Raw genomic sequence first — 25,618 nt, 5'->3', positions numbered from 1 at the left:
CCAATAAAGAGCGGAACAAGAGGGTAGTCGAGGAGGTCCTTCAAATGGCGCAATTAGAACAGCAAAAGGGGGAGTGGGGCAAGCAGTGGCTTGGCGGGTTTCGAATTTCACAAGTTTTGGTTGGTGGCCACTGAAAATTAGGACTTCTTACGTTTGTTTTGTAGAAAGTTGGGGACTTTTTGTAAAAAGTGATTTTTCACGGACTAGTCATAAAAACTCAACTAAAGATTTTTAAAATGCCGCTCCTTATATTAGATAAAGTAAGTGTTACATATCTAGATTTTTCTATTTTTCAATCGAGAGGCTTGCACAACATTAGTCACATATTGAATAGTGATTAATGAATAATTGTGGTAGGCTATTTTAACAATTTATTAGGTTTTAATAAGGTAAACTTAAAGAGGGTTAACCCTCTTATTTTTAACTCATCAATAGCTAGTTTGTTTAAGCCTGATTTCCTTTTGAACCCTCTAAAATATAAGCTGGATTTTTCACCTAAACAGGTTAAAACATGCTGGCCCGACAGGTTCAGTCCGTTTTGACAGTTCTGGGTGATTAAGGAGTGTTGAGATGGAAATGAAACTAGAGTTTTAGAAGTGATTTTACGGTATACGAAATAAATATGTGGAGGAGTTTGTTTCGATTAAGAAACACTTTTATAGCTTCCCAAACAACCCCTTAATCGTTTTTAGTTATTTACAATTTTTTTAAGTCCATGGCAAAGTTTAGGCTCCTCTTATAGGCTTAAGCCTATTTATCCATATTCGGATCAGAACTGACCTATGTCCCGATTCCTACCTCATAATGTATTTCTTGGTATACGTGTTTATCTATCTTTGATGGCTCCTTGTGATGAGGACTTGCATATCCTTTCTTTGTTTTTTTTTTTTCCTTTTCCATAATCGAGACTATAATGCTTATTGTCATTGAGAGAGTGAGAAATATTATTCTTAAAAAAAAATTTGTACAAAACATGAGAGTGAATTCAACAACATTTTTTTTTCGAACGTAAAAATATTTGTACAGAATCAAAAATTAAAACAAGCTATTCACCCAATAAACCAAAAAGCCTTACTCATTTAAAATTAAATGTGTAATATTTTAATATATTTTCGCAATGAAGATATTTATGGCAATTACTTGATCATTAGTATTTTTAAGACATTTTTGGTATAGTTAAATACCAATGTAAAAAGTTAAAAACGTCTCTTTATTTAGTTTGACCAGCAAATTTGAAGGGCCTTCAGCATTACTGGACTTTTCATCAGCATGAACCATATCTGGTTGAAATATAGGGTCATTTTTTGTCGTCGCCGTACACAATTATTCAAAAGAGTGGAGCCCGATTCACTCCATCCAAATACGCACAATTTAGAACTTTCAACTGATCATGCCCAAATAAAAAAATCACTTTTAGAAAAACTAAAAGATAATATTTATTTTTTATGTTTCTACATGCATCAACATACTGAATTACTAAAAACATAAAAATAAAAGAATATTAAATTTGGACCGTCTAATTTTGATGTCGACGATCCAAATTTAGTGCTCATCAAACTCAATCTAGGCGTGATTTTTGCGGGGTGTGAAAAGAAAAAAAAATCAAAAACCACATGGGAGTTGGGAAGGAAGAAAGAATGTATTTAGGATGGGATGCATATCTTCCCTTGGGATGATTTCTTTTCTTACTCATGAATTTGATTATATACTTTTCTGATTTTTATTTATAACAACTCATATTTGAGTAATTCGCCAAATTTTTTTTAAAAAAATAGTCAGAACAAGGCAAAACTAATTACTTAGCTCTTCAATTTTGATTTGGTTACACCTTAGCTCTTGAAGGGCTAGATAATTTTCTAAACATATGAAAACCAACAGCTTAGATGACGGAAATTGACGGATTGAATTAGATAAGTTAAGTGCTAGAGATCGAGTTATGTGTGAAAATAAAGGAATTTGATGATTAATTAGTTTTCAAAAGTAATGTCTCATCTCGTCTAGCGTGCGCTCAATTCTTTCTGCTTGTTCTCAATCACTCTCCCCACCAAAACTAATCAACAATATATAAATATATATATTCATAAAGAAGTATGTTTAATGCTAATAAGAGTTGATCTAATTAGTACGTACAAAAGTTGAGTCATAACTCATAAAGTTGTGAGTTTGAATTTTATTGTTTATTGCTGATGTGAGGACTTAGAAATAAAAAAGAAGAAGGATATTTTGTTTTTATATTTTGTTCTTATTTAATTACTGTCTCTAACCATTTTTTTATTTATAAAATTTTATTATCTGCATGTCGATCATATGCGGTACAGGAGGGAGTGTTCAACAGTGTGTAGAATGGAAACAATCTAGATAGTAACATAGGTCTCAATATATGCTGTTAATAATAGTCACCCCCAACGTGAAAAACGCCAGCCACACCGTTTCCTGCCACGTAACCAATGTCCCTACAAACAAATGCTACTGACCTCAATGTTATCCGGCTCTGGCGAATCGACTCGGGTTTCACTCCCCGAACTTACTTTTTATACATTTTTGGATAATAAAATTACGATTTGTGTTAGATGTAAACTCAGTTAAATTAGCGACTTGTGAGTTGAGCGAATTCGCTAACTCAGCTCAAAAAAAGAATAGAATTCGTTAACAAAATGTGTAGGAGGACTTGGTCTTAAAAAGCAAAAAAGTAAAATCCAAAAGATATGTATATATGGCTTTTTAACTTTGATGAAATTTCTTTGTTGAGTTTAATAAATTGTGAATATTAATATATTTAATTTCAATGATTCGACCCTTTCTCATTATATTTCTTCATTTTTACCATAGGAGCGAACGTATATTTTGAACGTTATATTCTTTTTACTTTACAATATAGTTGCTCTTCATTTGAAAAAATTCAATGATTTGAATTTAAAATATATTTAAATCAATTTTTTTTTTGTATTTTAATCATCGAATCATGTACTTTTTACAATAACTATTTATTGACAAACGTAAACCAATAAACTCTTACGGATTTATGATTCGAGTTTTTATTCTTATCATGAGTTTGCTTAAATTTGTGGGTTTGACCCCTTTCCTCCCCTTTTAAACAGTAAAATCACTTTAAAACCATATAACTACATGGATTAAAAATACTAAATTAAAGATAACTGGAAACGTAAACTCATTTATGTGTTTTAAATTTAAATATATACTTTAGATCTTAAAATTATTACTCCATTTTTGAAGGATAAAACTGTCAAGTAAATCATTAATATTTTAATGAAATTTCAAAGTCCAAGTGCGGATTGTATTCACGTGTAAATGTAAATGTAAATGTAAACTACGGCAAAGACTCAAAAGGAAAATAAGGGTAAAGAGTGCCATGTTTGTCTACATGACATCGCGTAAGAGAAGAACCTGCAAATTAAAAGGCATCTACGCATTTTGAGTTAAGTGATGTTTGATTCGATAACATACTGCTTGTGTTCAGTATCTTTCGAATTCATTACGTCACAAATGAAATATTAAAAAAAAAGTGTTTGTATTCTTGTGTTTTTCTATTTTCTGAAAGAGGCTAGTTGAATTAAAACAAAATACTACCACTGATCTTAATTATAAGATCTTGTTTATAGATTATAATTAGGACTGGAGGTAGTATTCAACATGGTTTTGGGAGTAATTGATTTTTGGAATTGAAGACTTGTCACTCCCAGATAACTTATTATAGTTTTTTTTATTAATGTTCATGTTATTTTATGTTATGTATCAGACAAAAACACACACTATTAATCTCAAGTTTAGACTTGTCATTTTCTGACCAAAACTTGTCATTCATGAATAAATTATTGCTATTTTTAATTAAGGGTTAATTAATCTGTAAATTCTTATAATTTCAACCAGTTTTGAATCAGGTCCTTATAGTTTTTTTCTTTTTACTAAGTTCTTCTACTTTTACCTGTTTTCAATTAGGTTCTTACATTTATTTTTCTTTTTACCAAGTCTTTATAATTTCACTAAATTTTTAATCAGGTCCATGTAATTTTAATTTTTATTTATTAATTAAATATAAACTTAATTAAATAGATTAATATTGAAATATAAAATGTTGATAATGAAATTAAATTAACAATTATATAATAAAATAAAATATTGATAACTTAATTTTTTTAGAACATAATAATTCATTATTTTTAAAATATTATTGTTTATAAACTAATATTATATAATATATACTATTTTATGTTAATAGAATAGTATTATTAGCATTTATAAAATAAAGAATAAAAAAATTCAAGGGCTTAATTAAAAATAAGGTGAACTTATAAGGACTTGATAAAAAGAAAAATAAATACAAGGACCTAATTAAAAACAGGTGAAAGTATAAGGACTTGATAAAAAAGAAAAAACCATAAGGATCTAACTCAAAATTAGTTGAAACTATAAGGACTTACAGATTAATTATCTCTATTTTGAATAACCAAATGGTACAATGACTTATGCTTGTGAGCTATTGGTTGGAAACCATTGTGTTGTGAGCTTCAAATGCCCTAGCCCATTCGAGAATCTTATTTAATTGTGATTTTGTGATCCCAATTCTACATATTAAAATTATGCTGTATTAATTAAGCATGTGACTTGCGAATAAATATTTTATAACTATGGTAGATTACAATGACAAGGTTGATATTTTCCTATGATAGTTATTCAAGTGTTTTTTGTCAAATCCTGTCTTGTAATAAGGTAGGCCTTTGGAACTGTTTTCTTCATTTTCTATTATGGTGGCACTTAATGATTTAATTAATCATTTTAAAATAGTTAACTGTATGGCAAATAAGGAGACAGTTACATGAGCAGATCCGTGCAGTGGGATTAGATTCTTGAGGAACAAATGAAGACGCATCCAATAAAGAGCGGAACAAGAGGGTATATAGTTGGGGGAGATCCTTCAAATGACGCAATTAGAACAGCAAAAGGGGGAGTGAGGAAAGCAATGGCTTGGCGGGTTTCGAATTTCACAAGTTTTGGTTGGTGGGCACTGAAAATTAGGACTTTTTACGTTTGTTCTGTAGAAAGTTGGGGACCTTTTGTAAAAAGTGATTTTTTACGGACTAGACATAAAAACTCAACTAAAGATTTTAAAAATGCCGCTCCTTATATTAGATAAAGTAAGCGTTACATATCTAGATTTTTCTATTTTTCAATCGAGAGGCTTGCACAACATTAGTCACATATTGAATAGTGATTAATGAATAATTGTGGTAGGTTATTTTAACAATTTATTAGGTTTTAATAAGGTAAACTTAAAGAGGGTTAACCCTCTTATTTTTAACTCATCAATAGATAGTTTGTTCAAGCCTGATTTCCTTTTGAACACTCTAAAATATAAGCTTGATTTGTCACTCAAATGAGTTAAAATAGACTAGCCCGACAGGTTCAATCCGTTTTGACAGCTCTAGGTGATTAAGTGTTTTTAGTTATTTACAACTTTTTTTAAAGTCCATGGCAGAGTTTAGGCTCCTCTTACAGGCTTAAGCCTATATATTTATCCACATTCGGATCAGAACTATAATGCTTATTTTGAGAGAGAGAGAGAGAGAGATTATTCTTAAAAACATTTGTACAAAACATGAGAGTGAATTCCATAACATTTTTTTTGAACGTAAAAATATTTGTACAGAATCAAAAATTAAAACAAGCTATTCACCCAATTAAGAAAAACCTTAATATTTTAAAATTAAATCTGAAATATTTTAATATATTTTCGCAATGCAGATATTTATGGCAACTTGATCATTTGTATTTTTAAGACGTTCTTGGCATAGTTAAATACCAATGTAAAAAAGTTAAAAACGTCTCTTTATTTAGTTTGACCAGCAAATTATGTGAAGGGCCTTCAACTTCACCGGACTTTTCATCAGCATGAACCTTATCTGGTTGAAATATAGAGTCATTTTTTGTCGTTGCCATACACAATTATTCAAAAGAGTGGAGCCCGATTCACTCCATCCAAATACGTACAATTTAGAACTTTCAACTAATCATTCCCAAATAAAAAAAATCACTTTTAGAAAAACTAAAAGATAATATTTATTTTTTATGTTTCTATATGCATCAACATACTAAATTACTAAAAACAAAATTTGGACCATCTAATTTTGATGTCGATGATCCAAATTTAGTGCTCATCAAACTCAATCTAGGCGTGATTTTTGCGGGGTGTGAAAAGAAAAAAAATCAAAAACCACATGGGAGTTGGGAAGGAAGAAAGAATGTATTTAGGATTGGATGCATATCTTCCCTTGGGATGATTTCTTTTCTTACTCATGAATTTGATTATATACTTTTCTGATTTTTATTTATAACAACTCATATTTGAGTAATTCGCCAAATTTTTTTAAAAAAATAGTCAGAACAAGGCAAAACTAATTACTTAGCTCTTCAATTTTGATTTGGTTACACCTTAGCTCTTGAAGGGCTAGATAATTTTCTAAACATATGAAAACCAACAGCTTAGATGACGGAAATTGACGGATTGAATTAGATAAGTTAAGTGCTAGAGATCGAGTTATGTGTGAAAATAAAGGAATTTGATGATTAATTAGTTTTCAAAAGTAATGTCTCATCTCGTCTAGCGTGCGCTCAATTCTTTCTGCTTGTTCTCAATCACTCTCCCCACCAAAACTAATCAACAATATATAAATATATATATTCATAAAGAAGTATGTTTAATGCTAATAAGAGTTGATCTAATTAGTACGTACAAAAGTTGAGTCATAACTCATAAAGTTGTGAGTTTGAATTTTATTGTTTATTGCTGATGTGAGGACTTAGAAATAAAAAAGAAGAAGGATATTTTGTTTTTATATTTTGTTCTTATTTAATTACTGTCTCTAACCATTTTTTTATTTATAAAATTTTATTATCTGCATGTCATAGGCGGTACAGCAGGGAGTGTTCGACTGTGTGTAGAATGGAAACAATCCAGATAGTAACATAGGTCTCAATATATGCTGTTAATAATAGTCACCCCCAACGTGAAAAACGCCAGCCACACCGTTTCCTGCCACGTAACCAATGTCCCCACAAACAAATGCTACTGCCCTCAATGTTATCCTGCTCTGGCGAATCGACTCGGGTTTCCCTCTCCGAACTCATGTCTATAAATAAGGAAGCCATGAGAGCACACAAACTCACACCAAAAGCCGATCAATCCGAGAGAGAGAGAGATTCAAAATGGCGAATCCATTGTCGGCCTATCGTGTCTACGCCAGCACTCTGAGCTCCATTGAGAAACTCCCATTTGCGGTCCTAGAGAAAGAAATTCATATCGTTCTGGCCTTCGCCAGAGATTACGACGGTGGAGGAAAATACCAAACAGGAACCTTCTATCCTTATTTCGATACAAGCAAGTTGACTCCACAAGCAATCCAGAACATCAGGGACAAAGCCACGTCCACTTCAGTCAAGTTCTTCCTCAGCATCGGAGGCCGCAACCCCAAATTCCCATTTGCCGTCACTTCTGCTGCAGAAACCGCCTGGATCCAAGCCGCCACCAAAAGTCTCAGGGAAATCATCCAGAATTACCAGATCGATGGAATCGACGTCTATTACGAACACATCAACCCTGACGCGGAGCATCAGTTTGCCAGCTCAATTCAGAAAGTCATTGGGAGTCTGAAGAGGGGTCATACCATCACCACTGCTTCCATCACTGTGCCAGCTCCACTCAGCCAAAACTATCACGACCTGTATAAGATAAACAACGCAGTTTTTGACTATGTGGTGTACCAATCCCACACTGAGACTTCTCCCATTTGCACTTTTGAAGCGCTCGGAGGCGTCTTCGACAGGCTGGTGTCCACTTATGGTTATCCCAAAAACAAGATCTTAGCTGGGCACAGTGACGTCCTCCCCGGCGACTGGACTACTGTCCCGCTGCCCATCTTCCTCGGTGCCGTTCCTCAGCTCCTCGGCAAGGGACTCTTCGGGATTTCCAAGTGGATCGTGACCCCCGAAGATTATAAACCCGAGGCTTGAGTGCTGCATGAGATCTGCGGCAAAGATTTCACCCTATTTCCTGCCCTACGTATATGTCTTTCTTTTGTAGTGCGTGTCGAGCTCCTGTTTGCTTTGGTTTGTCCGATATGTGTTTCGAGGTGTCAGCGTTCGTCTAGAATGCTAGCATCTTGGTATCTTTATGTTTTAAACCCATATATGTACGAGTTTGGTCAATAAAATAAAAGTTGCTTTGCTTGTGATTAATATGGAGTTGTGATAGCTATCTGATTTTTCCTTTCTATCATCACTCTTGCCCCCGCCCTACGTACTAGGATCATCGACTGCTATATATATATATATGCGCGCGCGTTCTTTTTCCTCCAACTGTATTATTATATTATTCCATGCCAACCCTTTTTCCCTCTTCCCAATTCCGACCAATTACGTAGAATGTCTTAATTAGTTGCAATGTATGTTTGATTGATAAAACTTTCGTGAGAAATAATAAAATAATGAGAAGAGATGATCTGACGGAGATTGGTATAAAAATAATAGTGACAAAGCAAAAGAGCTTGTCAATTCAGTTATAAAATGAGATCTCGGATTATTGATCTCTATTGTATTTCAAGAGCACTCAATTAAATCTTCAATATATTTGCTTCTTAATTTCTTCCTTTCGTTACGAACCCGTCTCAATTAAGAAAACCATCTCTGTTCTCAACTTGCAAATTGCCTTCAGGTCAGCTAGAAAACGAGCTCGATAGAATAAATTAAATATAGCACGGGCAGCAGGGAGAGGAATGGGTGGCAGCTCAGAAAGAAAAACCTCTTGAAACATACTATACGTAAATTAATTAAGCAATGGAGGGAAAGCTTTTTATTGTTGTTAATATAAGGAAACAATGAAGAACAAAGTTATTTACAGCAGTAAATGAAAACAAATGCAACCAATACAATCTAGAAATGACACAATAATATAAAATCATCCTTGCGTTGCGCCCAGCAGTATCGAACAAAGAAACGAACCATAACCTGATATAACAACTGCAAGATCTCTCCAGATATATATGAGGGGAATTATATACGCTCCATGGACCTATTCGGGAATATCAAAACGGTCAATTTCCCTATATAAGTGTCATTTTATAAAACAAGTGTCCTTAATTGGGGGGGGGGGCCAAGGGTCAATTGCATCTAACGGAGTTAAAGGGAATGTTTACTTGGGGTGAAATTGCTCCAATTTTAATACATGGAGTGTAAAATTGTATCACTAAATAGTTTAAGATGTTGGATATACTTTTATCAGTATTTATAAGGGAAAAAAAATGAATAACAAAATTACTTACAACAGTAAATTATGAAGATAAACGCAACCAATACAACCCAAAATTGACATAGTAACAACTGCAAGATCACTCTCTGATATAGATGGTGGGAATTATCCTCGAAAAACCCATTTGAGAATATTAAAATGCTCAATTCTCCCAAAAAAAAAAAAAACAGAACAGAAAAGATCAATGCTTTATTTTGAATGGAAAGTATCCAGCACCTACTTGTACAAGTTGCATGTATAATCAATGATACAACAAATGAGATGGTTCAAGCTGTCCAATTTATTTTGTCACTCCGAAAGTTACGAATTTTTTTAAAAAACAATTTGATTAAAATAGAATTGATCTTGAGAAATGCAGTTATAAAATTGCGCATAGCTTTAAACTAAACTTAAAAATGTTGTTTCTTTTCGCCCAATAAGAAGAAAAATAAGCTTTGTTTATACTGTAATACTCACTATTGCTAAGTTGTTTCGTGTCTAATATCATTTACCCCTTTTTGCTGATATTTTAGGCAGGATTCAAACTCAATTCAAATCAAAGATAGGGCGCTTGATCTAACTCTTCTTGAGTCATACTATATTAGGCAAGACAAACCTACATCATGTCTTCAAGTGTTTATATAAACATCTCCAAAATATGAGATTCCTCGCTAAGCCTAATGACGGGGAATCAAAATCTCTCCCTTATTGGTGGGAAGGTGCAGTTACTCCTGCTAATTTCATGGACTACGTATTATCATTCCCCATTTCAAAAGGAATAAAACTCAGGGAGATAGTTTTATGGACATTGTTGGGCCATCTTTTATGCTTCGGCTTTCAAATTGCACTGCTGTGCTTCAGATGCCATCATTGCTTGGACCGGTCTAATGTATTGGAAAGGGTTGCAATTTCTTGGACGATTCTGAAGGAACCATTCTGACACCCGTCCTTTTATCATGACAAAGCCCATCTTAAATCTCTTTTCTTGGGATGAATGCGTCAGTTTCAAGCCATTTCCTTTGCAATCTCTCTTTACATCCACTTTCTTCCGATTTCCAATTTACTATCGACAGTTGACGTGTAAATCTAATTATAAAGCTTTTTTTTTTGGGAGGTAAAACTACATTAAAATATAACTGATTGAGAAACGCAATTAAAGAGTCCCACATAGCTTTGAACTGAACTTAAAATATTGTTTCTTTTCTTCTAATAAGCGTCGGTCACAATATACTCATTATTACCGAGGGTTTATGTATACATGTTTCTTTTAAGTATTTATAAGCATGTTCATGTAAGGCAGGACAAAGCTCTCTTCATATATTTATTTCATATTATGAAAGAAAAATTCAAAAACTGCTTTTAAAAGATTTTTTTTTTTTCATGTGGTATGTCATTCACCTCTTCAAACTTCAAAAGAATAAAACTCAAGGAGAGGCTTTTATGGTCAATGTTGGGCCATCTTTTATGTTTCGACCTCCTAACTATACCGTTGGGCTTTAGAGGCCATCATTAGTTGGGCTGGTCAAATATATTCAAAAGGGTTGCAATTTCTTGGACTGAAGGGACCCTACTGGCATCCATCTTTATGCCGAAAATGCACATCTCAAGCCTTTTTCTTCGGATCGAAGCGTTCCAATCCCCCTTTACATCCACTTTCTACCAATTTCCAACCATATCATCAAGGGTTAAGATGAAAATCTAATTATAAAATTTTTGGAGGTAAAGCCATACGGATTTCAAAATGGTATAAAAATATCATGACTATTAAATCAACTAATATAAAAAAATATTAAGTTATTAAAAATATAAAAATAAAATTATATTAAATTTGGACTAATCTAATTTTGATCTGGATGGTCTAAAGTTGATGCCTGTTACCTGAAGAATGAGCACTCAAACTCAATTCCGACGTGATTTGCTTGGGTGTGAAAAATATAAAAAATTGGGAAGAGATACACTGTTTAGGGATTAGGACGTATATGTTCCCTCTTGTCCTTTGGGATGATTTCTTCTCTTACTCATTAATTTAACAATGTACTTTCCCTATTTTTATTTATAAGTCATATTTGAGTAATTCATGGAAATTGAAAAAATAATTAAAATTAGGAAGAATGGGTTATGTAACTCTTAAATTTTGATCTGCTTGCACCGTAATTCTTGAGGGAGTAAATAAATTTCTAAACATATAATAACTAAGAGATTAAATGAATGAAACTTGATGGATTGAATTTGATAAGTTAAATTTGAGGAATCCGGTTTTACGCAAACGAGTTGAAACTGTAGGAATTTGATGATTAATTGTTCCTTAAAAGTAACATCTCATCTCGTCTAACATACCATTGATTCCTTCTTATTGTTCTTGGTCACTCTCCCCACCTCAACTACTTATTTACTACCTTTAACCCTTTCTTTGGTATAATTTGATTATTTGTTTGTTACGTATAGGGGTGAAAATAGGCCAGACGGCCTGTCAGGGGCCCATGGCCTGGCCTATTTAAATATCAGAATAGGCTTAGGCCTGTAAAAAGGCCTGTTGCGTCCAAGGAGCATCAATACGTAGGGGGATATATATGATTGATCAAAGTGCTATTAATTATGCATATATATATTGATATATAGTAATTGTACTTATTAATTACTTGAGGACCAAAAGGGTCTCTAACTACCCAAGCTTTTGCCTTCTGCACCAATTTTTTAATTTGTTTTTCATATTAGCTTTTTAATTTATTTTTCATTTCTCAAGCTGTCTTGCCCTTTCTCAAGCAATAAGTATGGTTTGAAGAAGAAACCAAATGTACAAATTTTGAATTCTAAAAATAATACCATTTCTTGTATTTATTAGTTATTAAATTTTGTTATGATCTAATTAATGCATATTTGTATTTATTAGTTATTAGCAAAAATAAATTGTGTTAATTTGATAATTTCATATTTTCTGTTTGTATTTTAAATAAATTAGGTTGAATTATTGTAATTTTGAATTGATTTATGTGTATTTGAAATTTGTTAAAAAAAAGGCCTTTTAACAGGTCATAGGCCAGGCCAGACCTGATTACAGGCCAGGCTCAGGCCAACAGGCCTTACCACAACAGGCGAGGCCTGGCCTGGCCTGATCTAGCCTGTTTCTACCCCTAGTTACGTAAACGATAAGGAGTGTTTAGGACTATCGAGAACGGGGCGAAGCTAATGGGGAAATAATGCAAAAAAGAAAATGTTACGTTTATCCATATGACAGCATCACATAAGAGAAGAAGAACCTGCAAATTAAAATGCATTTAACCATTTTCATTTAAATAATATTTTATTTGATTATCACACAGATAGATTAACATGCAGACATAAAGTTACTATCAGTGATTGGAACAGGTTGAGGTGGCAGATCATCAGTCATTTGATCATCCACTCATGATAAAATCATACAAGTAAACGGTCGTAAGCATATCAATAATCAATAACTTAATAGAATATAATTTATGGAGATGGAAAAATGAAACCAAAATGACGACATAATAATGACAAATTAGAAGCAATTCAGTGTCTATAAATACGAAGTTATGAGAGAGCACAAAATTCAAACCAAAAGCCGCGAAGGGAGTTGAGCCCCAAGTCACGCCAAAAGCCGATCGAGAAGAACCCGTAAACAAATCAAAATGGTGGTGGTGAATCTCCCGTTTCGGCTTTACGCCAGCACTTACAGCGAGTTTGAGTCCCTGGTTGGTGTGTACAAGAGCGTTCCATGCCACATCGCTTTGGCCTTCGCCAGAGACTACGACAGTCGCGGCAATCCCACGCCCGGAGAATTCCATCCCTATTTCAATATTACTGACATCACTCCCGATGATATCCTCAAATTCAAACAGACGAAGGAGCATGCCAAGTTCTTCTTGAGCATTGGAGGGCGGAGTGAGAAGTATCCCTTCAATCTTCCCACAGGTGAGTGGGTTCCTAGAGCCGTCGACTCCCTCAAAGAGATCATCCGAAGCTACCATTTCGACGGCGTCGACGTTTACTACCAACACATAGATGCCAGCCTAGATCCTAATCAGTTTGTGGAGGCCTGGCAGAAGACGATTAAGAGGCTGCAGGATGATATCCCCAGCCTGGAGGTGTCACTCATGTGCCACCTCCTCGGGACGACTTGTACTACTGGCCCCTGTACCTGGCATGCGCCGACGGCATTGACTATGTGATTTACCAGACCCACTCTGTCTCAAGTCTCGTTCCCTCTGTCTAAGAGCTCGTGGAGAAATTCAAAGCTTTACGTTATCCGAGAGTTAAGCTCTTTGCCGGCCATAGCATCCTGAAAGCCGACTGGCAACCCGTCCCGTTGCCCGTCTTTCTTGAGGCCATTCCCGCCCTCATCAGCGAAGGCCTCATTTCTGGCCTGTCCCAGTGGGCGGCCATCGGCGGCGGCGACCCTGTCAACTGTGACGACAACTAAGCTTCATTGCCCAGATCTGTGCCTGCACTTGCATGATGATGCATATATTACTACTGATTAAATATAAGTATCATCAGCACCCAGCGGTCCTGCTCCTGTATGCATTTGCATGTCTGCTCTTGCTGTTTTAATTATGTCTGGTGGTTGAGTTTGCGTCAGTTTCCTTCGTCTGTGTCAGCCATGTTGCTACTGTGTTGTTATTAGGTCGTCTGTTTATCAGTCGTTGCATTATAATAAAAGAATCCTATCCAGTTGTGATTATATTGTTACTCCTCCTGAGGTGTGCGTGCGTGCGTGCGTGCTTCAATTTTTCCCTCACCTCGTCGCATGCATGCAGCTTTGTTATTCAAATAACAACAGCTCACGCTCAGCTGCAAATTATAATAGATGGCACTTGTTAAGTCATCAGAAACCTTCACCGGTTATAAAGGAAATCGGTCTCAAAACTGCGATTGATCACTTCTTTTTGCAAATCGGTTGCGCTGGTCTTTGGAAGCTTAAGTGCTTGTATTTAGAAGAGATCGAAGGAAGAAACATGCTACTGAGCGTATTAAATATCCTGGTAGTATTAAATACCATAGACATGCAGGAGGAGTGTATTATTCATCATCTTCCCCGTGCTTTGTCATCTTTGCAGGTTTCCTGATCTGATCCATCCCCAGCCATACTTTTATCTGGGGGAAAAAAAAATACATGTGTATATTAGTCTGATATCAACAGTTAAAAAGCTAATTCCAGATTGCTCATACAAAACATAAACCGAATAATTGACCTAAACATCTCAAATGTATACATATTCAAACTCCAACAACAATTCTAATTAAGGATAACCGTAACAGATAACTAAAAGTTTTCCAAACCAGGAAACCAAATTTCCATATATAACTAAACACTAATTCCACAATTTATTTTAAAATAAAGTAAAAGCTTCGAGTTCAAGACACGCAACTCAAATCAACTTATATTTTACAAAAATCCTGGATTTTGTAGGTCAGCAATAATACGGCTTGCTCTAGTGGAGGTCTGGTGGTTCAGAGCATCACTTCCGTAGGATGAAGATGGCGGTGAGATTTTTTAGCCTTTGATTTTGTGTTTTCTTTAGAGCTTTAATTTGACTACTTGGTTCTTCTATATTTTGCCCCTTTTGTTTGGTTCATTAATTGCGGGCTATTTAATTTTTTTTCTTTTACGTGAAGACTTCTTTGTTTTTTTTTTCTTTTTGAAATTTTTCGTTAGTTTTCGCCCGGGTTATAGTGTTTAAAAGTATATAAAAATCCTCCAACTTGTGGTTAGGGGTTAAAAACAAACCGAGAAATTGGAATTGGTCTGTTTTCTGATAGCAACAAATCTTTTATTTGATTCCGTTAAATGGTCTGGGCTTCATGGGGTTTCCATTTTTCTAATATGTACTTGTTTTCTGATATGGATGTTTAAATTTTGTTGATTTCTCACTTTTGTTTCAGTTACTTCCTGTTTTCTTTCTCCTTCCTGTTAATTGGTCTTTTCTGTTATTCATGGTGGTTTCTACGGTTTATATATAGTTCCCTTTGCTTAATATATATCAACAAAAGATTCATTATGACTGCCCTCTTTCAAGTTTATGAAGATGGTGTATCGATGATAGCTGATCCTCTGAAAACTTATCGGGATGAATCTCAGTTCAATCACTCTAGCTATTAGGATTGCATACCAATAACAGTGCAGTTGCTCTAGCTAATTAAGAAAGATTTTTCCCCCATAAAAGATCTTAATTAGCTTTTGGAGGAAGAAGGGAGAGCCTGAGGAAGATTGAGTGTTGAAACTGCCCACCAACAATCTTAAAGTAATGAAAAAGAGATCGTTCTCACAGAGATTTTTACACAAATATTAACAGGCAAAAGAGATCGTTCTCACAGAGATTTTTACACAAATATTAACAAGCAAAAGGCTCTTATATATATGTACGAGTCTGATCAATAAAATAGAAGTTGCTTTGCATGTGATTATTATATGGAGTTGTGATTGTCACATGATTTTCCTTTCTATAATCATTCTTGCCCCCGCCCCACGTAGTAGCTAGGATCATCGATGACTGCAATATATATATATATATATATATATGTTCGTTCATTTAAGTGTACTACTTCCGATTTTAATTATAAAATCTCATTTATAGTCTACACACGAGGTCTTATAAATAGGACTGGAGGTGGTATTATTTTAGTATTTCATGCCAACCCTTTTTCCCTCTTCCTAATTCCTACCAAGTACGCGAGTCGGATCTCATAAGAAGGGGGAAAAAAAAGAGAATGTACGGAGGATCTCATAATAGCCGTAACATATGCAGATAATCTTGTTGCCACTCTGCGTTTTGTTTGCGTCGTTCTTATGAGCATTTAATTAGTTGCTATGTATGTTTGATTAATAAAACTATACGGTTCGTGAGTAGTTAAAAAAAAAAATAATGAGAAGAGATGATCCAATGGAGATTGGTAATATTGACAAAGCAAAAGAGCTTGTCAATTCAATTAAATAAAACCATCTCCGTTGTCAACTTGCAAGTCGTCTCCAGGTCAGCTAGAAAACAAGCTTACTAGAATAAATTAAATGAAGCACAGGCAGGGAGGGGAATGGGTAGCAGAACAGAAAGAAAAACTTCTTGAAACATATATATATGTTCAGTTGGCTTTAACTTGTTCCAGCGTAGTAGGAGCGAGGCAGCAGGCATAGTACATGTTCAGCAAAATAATCATGTGTTTGTGACAAGATCTTAAAAATAACATACATACATACATATATATATATATATATATATAGGCTTGGCGAGGTCAAATTTCCAAAGTTCCTTAACCAAAAGAAGCACAGAAGAGCAGAGAAGAAAATGCTGCGAAGAAAAAACCATACACATACGTACATAAATTAAGCAAGGGAGGGAAATCTCTTTATTGTTGTTTATATAAGGAAACAGTGTAAGAAAAAAGTTATTTACAACAGTAAATGCAAACAAATGCAGCCAATACAATCTAGAAATGACACAATAATATAAAATAATCCTTGCGTTGCGCCCAGCGGCATTGAACAAAGGAATGAACCATAACCTGACATAACAACTGCAAGATCTCTCTGATATGTATGGGGGGAATTATGTATGCTCCATGGTCCTATATGGGAATGTCAAATGCTCAATTTCCCCACACCCCCCCCCCCCAAAAAAAACAGAGAAAGAAAAATCAAAGCTTTGAATAAAAATAACCAGCATCTACATGGACAAGTTGCGATGCGATATAGAGAATAGAGATATAGATGCGTAATCGAAGATACAACAAAAGGAAGAAGCCCGATACCAAAAAATGGGATGCATAATACAAGAGAGGGTTTTACTGCAGAGCTGCAACTGCGAAGGAGTGAGGAGTCCCACATGGGGCAGGCAAAGAAGCGAAGAGCTGAGGGTAATTATAAAAGCCGGACGGAGGCACATTTCAACTCATACCTTTCTCGGCCTTTTGGCTAAGATCAAGTGTAGTATCTGTTCTTATCAGTTTAATATCTGATACGTGGGCCATCGGCCCACATGATATTAAATTTATTTTTGCAGGGAAAGGGTCCACCACGGTAGCTTGCTACCGGGATCCTTCCGCGTCGCCCGTGCGTTACACTACAGCAAGGGCCTGGCGCACCCCACCAAGACCAAGTTTAAGGATTATAGCCTCATAGCCTAATTAATTTTGCTTAAAACATTAGCTTAACTACTGAATTACTAATTTTAGAGTGGGCCTCTCCATGTTCATCCAAAGCCTAGGTTTTAGTTTAAAATTTCTCTTTTTCCAACAATTTAACATTTTTCTATAAATAATTTAGTATAGGATGAGTATTAGAGAGGAGTCTGACCTAGTTATAACATGAGTATACTGAAAGAAGCAACCTTATTTTTTTTGGGCTGAAAAGAAGCACCTTTATTCTGTGCACCAGTCTTACTAACTGTGCATTAGGTTCCACGAAATTCTCAAATTTATTGAATAAAACTCGCAAGCTCCAATATTGAAATACAGAACGTTCATTAGTAGGAAGTGGCCTTCGTCAAGGAGGTGATGGTCACTGTGGGACCAAGCAAGGGCTTCCCAAGTTTTACCGTAAACGTGTCATAGCGTAGGAACAGTTCCACCAAGGTTACCCTAAGCATCAGCACCACTAAATCCTTCCCCGCGCACTGCTTGTTCTCCTCCGTGGCCCCTTCTGTCTCCCTCCCGTTTGACCAATACACGTACTTCAACAGCTTTTCTCCTTCCCCGACGAACCTATGCCCCACAAACTCCTCCGGATTCTTGAACACCCTTGGATCTTTTGTAACCAACGGCTGATATCCAAACACCATCTCACCTTTCTTTATCTGAAATGCCGCGTCGTGACTCCGCACCACCACATCCTCCTTTGCCTTGCCGTACTGAAACTGAACTGGTGGGTCAATCCTCAGTACTTCCCATACCACTGACTTCATCAATGGCATCTTATCCAAAGCTCCTAATGTCACCCCACCTTCTGCCTTCACCGCACTTCTTATCTCGTCTGCAAGTTCTTTATGTAGACCCTCCCCAGCTAATCCCACCCACTTCATCATACTGGGAATTACGATTTTGACACCACCATAAGTGTTAAATCCCAGAACGAATAGCAAGTTATTGCATGCTTCTTCTCTGCTTAGCCCGATACGCTCGGCTTCGTCCAACACATCCAGGGCAGATGTGTAAATGGCGTCGTATAGCTTCTGGTGAAGCCACTTGAGCAAGAACGCCGGGAAAGGCACGGTATGGAGGAAGAAATCTTCGATTACGTTAATAGGAAAGAAGTACCAGGGTAGTCCGAGGGATCCGAGCGGTGCGACCTGAGGATATACCCAGAACTCGAAGTAAGTCGGGGCCCAGGATCCGAGTTTTGTTTGGTTCGGATCTTTTCCACAGTAGAGGCGGAACACGAAGCTAAAGAGCTCGTTATCGCTTATGGAGTTGAAATAAGCCTGCTTTTTAGCGAGGACCTGGTCTTCGAGCTTCTGAAACATCTCCGACAAGTGGCTTCGGAGAAGCGGGATTGCCTGGTCTTTCTTGGAGGAGAGGAGGTAGAAGAAGAAGCGCTTGAGGAGGGTGTGTTTGGGCTCGGATGGATCGAGGTAAGCGCAGACACGGTGGCCGCCCGTGAAGGTGGTGGAGGGCATGTAGGTTCCGGTGAAGACGTCGCGTTTCTCAACCTTGGATACGTCGAAGAGGACAGGGAAGCTGAGGGCGTCGAGGACGGCGACAACCCTAGGATTGGAGGCGACGAACGGACCAGGAGGCATGTTGGTTCGGAAGACGGTGGAGTTATACTTGCGGATTCTGGAGATGAAGAAATTGTCGCGGCCTTGGTTGTAGTAATAGTCGTAACGATCAAGAATGGGGCCGAAGAATGGGAGGCCGTAGCCGCCAGGGATTGGTCTGAGAGGGAGGTCGTCAGATTTGGAAGTATCGTCATCGACGACTGAAGGAGGAGATGACATTGTCACTTCTTCTTCTTCTTCTTGCGATCTTTTCGCCGTTGTGGCTGTAATCGAGGGGCCTGATTGGTGAATTATATAGTACAGTGAGATATTCAAAAGCAAAATGGATTGATCTGGGACTTCTGGTTCAGATGACATGTGTACGTAGTGTTGGAGCTGAGGTTTTTGGACGTGTCGTGAGGAAGAAGATGATGCATGGCTAGTGAGTAACGTGGCCTTTTTCGCAAACAGAAAACTTATCTCTATCTACAATATGTCCTTTTAGTCTAATTTATAATAAGAAGAGGAGGGTGCGTGTATACATATGACTTCTGATCTCTTCGCGTGACCCTGTCTTCTAACTCAATGGCTGTTTGGAAAATACCAAAATCAATTATAAAAAGTGTCTTTATGTAAGTCAAATTAAGACAAAACTTATCTCATATATTTATCTCAAACATTATAAAATTATTTTTGAAAAGTTAATTCAAACACCTCTTTAATCACATCATAAATAATACTCCTCCGGTCCTAATTATAAGACCCAATTGACTTATTTGAGGAGATTAAGGAAGTAAGTTAAGTTGGTTATTTATAATAAATAAGTGTTGTTATTCCTAAAATATCCTTGCTAATTAAGTATATTAGCTAAAACTATTATTATTAGAAGGATTATCTTGGAAAAAAATGCATAAATATAAAAGAGAAAATGGATTGGGTCTTATAATTAGGATCAAATAAAAAGTCAAATTGGGTCTTATAATAAGGACCGGAGGAGTACTACCTCGAATCATAAATATAAGATCTAGTTTGTAGTACAGTTGTATAATCTAATAAAATTTAGAGACATGTATGCAGGATATAAAGACGTGCTCTTCTACTGGTTTTTTTTTTTTTTTGGGTTCAATCTCCTTTGGATTCTTAAGCATATTACGTAATTAACTAAATCATCTGAAACTGATATGTGTGTGTGTATATATATGTGTGTGTGTGTGGTGTTTGCTAGTAGGAAGTAACTAGTGGGAAAGAAAATGATAAAGGGGTGGGAGGAACATTTTATTTCTTTTACTTGCAATGAAAGTTTCTTTTTTTTCCCCCTAAGTGAATTAATTCATTTGAATCAGTTATATATGCAAATATTTCATAACTACTCCTCCGATTCTTAGTGTAAGACCTAATTTGAGAGTTAATGTTGGTTCTATATGTAAAACTTATTTCACATATTTATCAGTTTTTTTTCAAATTAATCCATATTTTCTCTACAATAATCAAATAGAAGAATGAGAAAATTAAAAAAGATGATTGGATGTTTTAAAAAAAACATATCATATTAACTTATTTAATTAATATTTTTAATCTACTCAAATTAATTAATTAAATCTTATATTAAAAACCAGACAGGTAGCATATATTAGAAAAAAAATTGAAATGAAGTGTCGGTGGTGCATGGAATGGTTAGGACACATGGTGACCTCGGAGCATGAACAGTGTTGGGCTGATATTTGCACCTATTCTCGAGGATGCCCTTGGGTGTATCAAAATTGATGCATGGAGTCCGATCGACTGACACTTGGCATCTGAATATAGATAAGTACGTACTATTGATCTTTCGAGCGAATATCTCCTCCTAAATGATACAAGCCAATTATTATTTGAACACTGAGTTAACAGTATGATAACTTCAAAAAACTTGCACTCGGAGAGGAAAAAAATTGATACATATATAGAAAAATAATATAATAGTAAATTTTGAAAAAAAATCATATACGTATATGTTGTCTAAAATAATATGATATAGAAGTTTTTTTTTTTTGGCCTGAATGATAGAGAAGTATTAACAGAACTACCTTTTCTTTTTCAGGGATTAAACAAAGAGCACCCGTGTATGGCAACACACAAGCAAACAGTTTGAACCGGTCACCTCCCCATGGGGGGGGGTCTACTAAACCTTTGGGACTTTATTGTAAATTCCTGATTTCATCAGAACTTGCCAACTTGCCCTATATATTGTAATTTTTCCAATATAAAATTAGTAAGACTTCCTATCAATTTATATTATGTATAAAGTATATTATCTTCCTTGTTTAATATAAAATCTAGTTTAATATTCAATTTGATCCTAAATATAAGACCATAATTTATTTTGTCTTTTATATTTGTCTATTTTTTTAAAATAATCTTTGTAGTAATTGCATGTGTTAAAAGTTTCATCTAATAGTAGTTTTAGTTAATACATATAATTAATAAAAATATTTTAAAAAAATAATATTTATTTATCATAAATAACTAATTTAATTATTTTTTTAATTTATTTAAATTAGTTAACTAACTTTAACTTTACGAGAGGTATAAAATATTGAGTGAGCGGGCGCGCGTGCGAGAGAGAGAGAGTTCACGAGGTGTATAGTACTATGTATGCCTTTTTTTTATAAATGAAATAGGAATGTGAGTACCGTTTGGTGGAATTAATAGATACTACTTTCGATTCTAATTATAAAATCTCGTTTATAGACAGTGTCTTATAATTAGACAGAGGTAGTAATATATATACTGGTAGGATAATAATATTCATTGAACTTATGTCAAAAACAGTATCCTCATTTTCTATGGTATTATAATTATAATTATATACTTCTCTCTCTTTGTTTTCCTCTTTCGTTTTCCCACGTACCAAACAAATAGCAAAATGTAGTACTCTTGTGTGCATATATTCTTCAGGTGCGAATCTGAAGAATTATCAGTGACGCGTGATTAATTATATATCTGAAACTGCCTTGCGCATGTTTGGAGGATTTTAGATTATCATGGTAAGCCCAGTTTCGTTAACCCTATTCATACAGATCTCCAGTCTTTTGCTTGCTTTCTGTGATGAAATATCATAGAAGGGAGAATCCAGAAGTTTGTTGTAGAAGGAAAGCAAGAAAATGATCTCTCAATACACACGCACATGCGCGCGCGCGCGCGTGTATATATATATATATATATATATATATCTTATTTATGAGTTACTTTCATCTAAACAAAAAAATATATAAATTTCATTAACTCTACCTTAAAATTTATTAATTTTTAACTTTAATCTTATTTAATATATATATTTTTCAAGAAAATAATAATCTATATAATAATAAATAAAAAGTAAAATAAGTACATTCATGTTAAAAATTTAAAGACATGATTTATAAGTAGAGTCAAAGAAAATTTTTATTTTCCATCTTATAAACAAAATTAGAGGAGAAAACACTCACTAAAAAATAACTTTGCATTTTGTGATTTGGTTTTTACCAAAAAAATCCACCAGCATAAAAAGCAGAGGTGCATGGTTGGAGCGATGGGGAAGAGCTTGCTATTAGAGGTGGTAACAGATCAGGTCAGGCCAGATATCATTCTTAACAAGCTAGGCCTGTGGTGAGATATGTTGGCCTGAGCCTGGCCTGCGGCTTGTGAAAGGACTTTTATTTGGCCTAGGCTTGGCCTATAATCAAGCATGGCTTGGCCTGTAGTCTGTTAAGAAGCCTGTATTTTTAACAAATTTTAAAATACATATAAATTGATTCAAAATAACAACAACTCAACCCGAATTATCCAAAATACAAACAAAAAGTATGAAATAATCATGAATAAGAATAGCCGAATGGGAACAGCTTAAATGACCTAGGGTAAATTTCAGCACTTGTGAATTTATAATTTTAACCCAAATAATAATAATAACGGTACAGGCCGCCTGACAAGCTTATTATCAGGCCTGAGGTTGGTTTGATAAGGCAAACAGGCCCTTTTACAGGCCTGAGCCTGCTCTTATATTTAAATAGGCAAAGCCAGGTCAGACCATTTACAGGCCAGCCACAAACCCTTGATAGGCCGCCTAGCCTATTTCCACCTCTACTCGCCATATGATGAAGACAAAGTCAAGACTTACTTATTAATTTGCTTTTGTCCTAAATATAAAATCTAGTTTGTAGTGTATTTTACAAAAGTACACTACAAACTAGATCTTATATTTAAAAATATACTACAAACTAGATCTTATATTTAGGACTGGAGGTAGCAATACTATATATTATATTTAGGACTAAAAGTAATATCTCCCAGACATGTTAGCCCAGACGATTTTTTTTTCCTAGCATAGAATTGAAACACATTTTTATACATAAATATATCAATGTTAGGCTTGAGCCTCTAAACTCATTCAAACATAGCAAGTTACAACTTCCGATCTTAATTATAAGGTCTTATAATTAAAGTCGGAGGTAGTATTATTGAAGCAACTTAACCTTGCTACGGAGGAATGTTGTCATTGCCTTGCGAAGATATTAAAATTTTCAAGCCTCTCTTCTATAATGTATTTATATAGAAACCATGCCTGCTGGCTAGAAGCCTCCAGTTAGAGATATTCATTATCTGACTAGCCCCTTTATCACGTATAACTCCCACACTTTCCCCTATAACTCCCATTGTGTTGTGCATGGTCCTAATTTATATTCATTTGTGTATGGCATGCAAACGTTCGTGTTTACTAAATATTTTTACTTATTAATCAAAGGTATAAGTGATCTTAATTTACGAACTTATCTATGAACCTCTTTAGACCCACGAGGAGTATTAATTAATTGGAGAGGTCCCTCAATGCCGCTTTCCTTATTTTTATTAAAACAAAAAAAGGGCACATTATAGCATGGTGCCTACATGCCACGCGTTAAACGAAGTAACGGAGATTTTTTATGGTGAAAATGGACGGGTACCAGTCGGAAATGGGCCCCTATAACCGGCCCGATTTGGGCCTGGTCTACTTAACAAGCCAACCCTATTTTCCCTAATACTTGACATGTAAGCTTCGCGCGCCTAAAAATTAAAAATATTACTATTCCGCTACTAAATATAGGATTTCTTTTATAGAATAAATTTATATTATAAAATAGTTTTTATATTTAAAATTAGAGGAGTATTACCTATTATCTTTAATATAAGAATTAGTTGACTAATTTAAATAATTAAAAAAATTAGTTAAATTAGTTATTTGTGATGAATATTAAATAGGTATTGTTTTTTTTAAAGTACCTTTACTAATCATGTGTATTATGCATACTAACAATTTGATGAAACTTTTAACATGTCCTACTATTACAATACTACATTGACAAGAAGCAGATGAATGAAAAATAAAATAGATTGAGATATTATATTTAGAATCAAATAAAATATGAAATTAAATTTTATATTAAGGATCATATGTAGTATATTATATTGTACTACCTATTTCATGTTCATATATAAAAGCTAGATAATAAATTTGTGAAAATTAATAAATTAGTGAAGTTGGTTATTTATAATAAATATGTATTAACTTTTATATATTATCTTATTTAAGCACGCGCATTAAAATTACTGTAAAAAACTAGTTATATGTTTTATCAATGTCGATATTTTGGAACTAATGAGAGTTGCGTTTAGTTTTTTTTTTTAAAAAAAAGTTAACCCTTTTATGTCCCGAGTTTATAATTTCTTACCCTAAAGATTTTTTTTTTGGCTATAAAGGAAATTTTATTTGGAAAGCACTTTACTAATGAGAATTTGATTTGTGTTTTTTTTTAAATCAGTTTTGTTTCAATTAAATACAAATGTAAAAGCGTCACTTCTTAAATGACCAATAAATGTGAAAGCTCCATTGGCCTTTCATAGTGATAACGCATCACGCCCCGGGGGGGGGAAACAAAGAGGAGGAACAATGATGTGTCGATGAAACAATGGCGTCGTTCACGTGGCCGCGTACACAATTATGGTCCCCATATCAAAAATAGCCGAAGTGAAATGGACCAACGGGGGGCGTGGTTCGCGTGGGGCGCGAAAAGACAAAAACCACGTGGGAAGAGGGAATCTGTACGGGAGGTAATATGTGGGCTCCCTTATCCTCTGGAATTTTAATTTAACAAAACTTTTCCTATTTTTGTTATAATAATTCACATAATAAAAAATAGTTAAAATTAATCATTTGACTCATTTAATCTTAACTATTGAAGGATTAATTTTTTTTTGAAAATTATAAAGATCGACAAATTAAATGGCTGTGAAACTTCAAAGTGAATCAAATAAATAGAACTTTAATTAGGAGTTGAGTTATGTGTAAATGAGTTAAAACTATTTGACTTCGTGATTATCTCATGCTTTTGAACATGCTCTTGATGCTTTTCTTAATCTCTCTCCCAATCTCGCCACAGTATTAAGATTTTCTTTTAGTCTTATTTATAAGTAATTTTGGGTATACACAAACCAAGAAAAACCTTAAATTTTATTATTTTTTTATTTTTTTAAAATTTAATGACTTTTTAAATTTATCTTTATTTAATATATATTATATCTCATATAAATAAAGTCAACATAATAATAAAATAAGAAG

At 34.6% G+C, this 25,618-nt stretch overlaps 3 protein-coding genes and 1 non-coding gene across 4 annotated transcripts; 3 read left to right on the top strand and 1 right to left on the bottom strand.

Annotated features, from left to right (window-relative positions):
• The first annotated feature begins 7,221 nt into the window (after window positions 1-7,221).
• LOC114747860 (ruBisCO-associated protein-like) lies at window positions 7,222-8,025 on the top strand. The gene has a single exon (XM_028936203.1). The coding sequence runs from the start codon at window positions 7,222-7,224 to the stop codon at window positions 8,023-8,025; it is 804 nt and encodes a 267-aa protein (XP_028792036.1).
• Window positions 8,026-12,948: 4,923 nt separating this feature from the next.
• LOC114747859 (chitinase 2-like) lies at window positions 12,949-13,488 on the top strand. Its single transcript, XM_028936202.1, has one exon. The coding sequence runs from the start codon at window positions 12,949-12,951 to the stop codon at window positions 13,486-13,488; it is 540 nt and encodes a 179-aa protein (XP_028792035.1).
• A 3,716-nt stretch (window positions 13,489-17,204) lies between these two features.
• Window positions 17,205-17,400, top strand: LOC114747867 (U2 spliceosomal RNA). The gene has a single exon (XR_003740415.1). It is a non-coding gene; the product is annotated as a U2 spliceosomal RNA (small nuclear RNA).
• A 375-nt stretch (window positions 17,401-17,775) lies between these two features.
• Window positions 17,776-19,245, bottom strand: LOC114747858 (allene oxide synthase-like). Its single transcript, XM_028936201.1, has one exon. The coding sequence runs from the start codon at window positions 19,243-19,245 to the stop codon at window positions 17,776-17,778; it is 1,470 nt and encodes a 489-aa protein (XP_028792034.1).
• Between the last annotated feature and the right edge of the window lie 6,373 nt (window positions 19,246-25,618).

This window comes from Neltuma alba, unplaced genomic scaffold, assembly GCF_004799145.2.
Source record: "Neltuma alba isolate B1F8T4 unplaced genomic scaffold, ASM479914v2 tig00005498_pilon, whole genome shotgun sequence".
Lineage (NCBI taxonomy): Eukaryota > Viridiplantae > Streptophyta > Magnoliopsida > Fabales > Fabaceae > Neltuma > Neltuma alba.
This window is presented reverse-complemented; position numbering and strand designations above follow the sequence as displayed.

What these genes read in the sequence shown, in the direction of transcription:
- LOC114747859 (XM_028936202.1), top strand. Translation starts at nt 12,949, where the DNA reads ATGGTGGTGGTGAATCTCCCGTTTCGGCTTTACGCCAGCACTTACAGC.
- LOC114747858 (XM_028936201.1), bottom strand. Translation starts at nt 19,245, where the DNA reads ATGTCATCTCCTCCTTCAGTCGTCGATGACGATACTTCCAAATCTGAC.
- LOC114747860 (XM_028936203.1), top strand. Translation starts at nt 7,222, where the DNA reads ATGGCGAATCCATTGTCGGCCTATCGTGTCTACGCCAGCACTCTGAGC.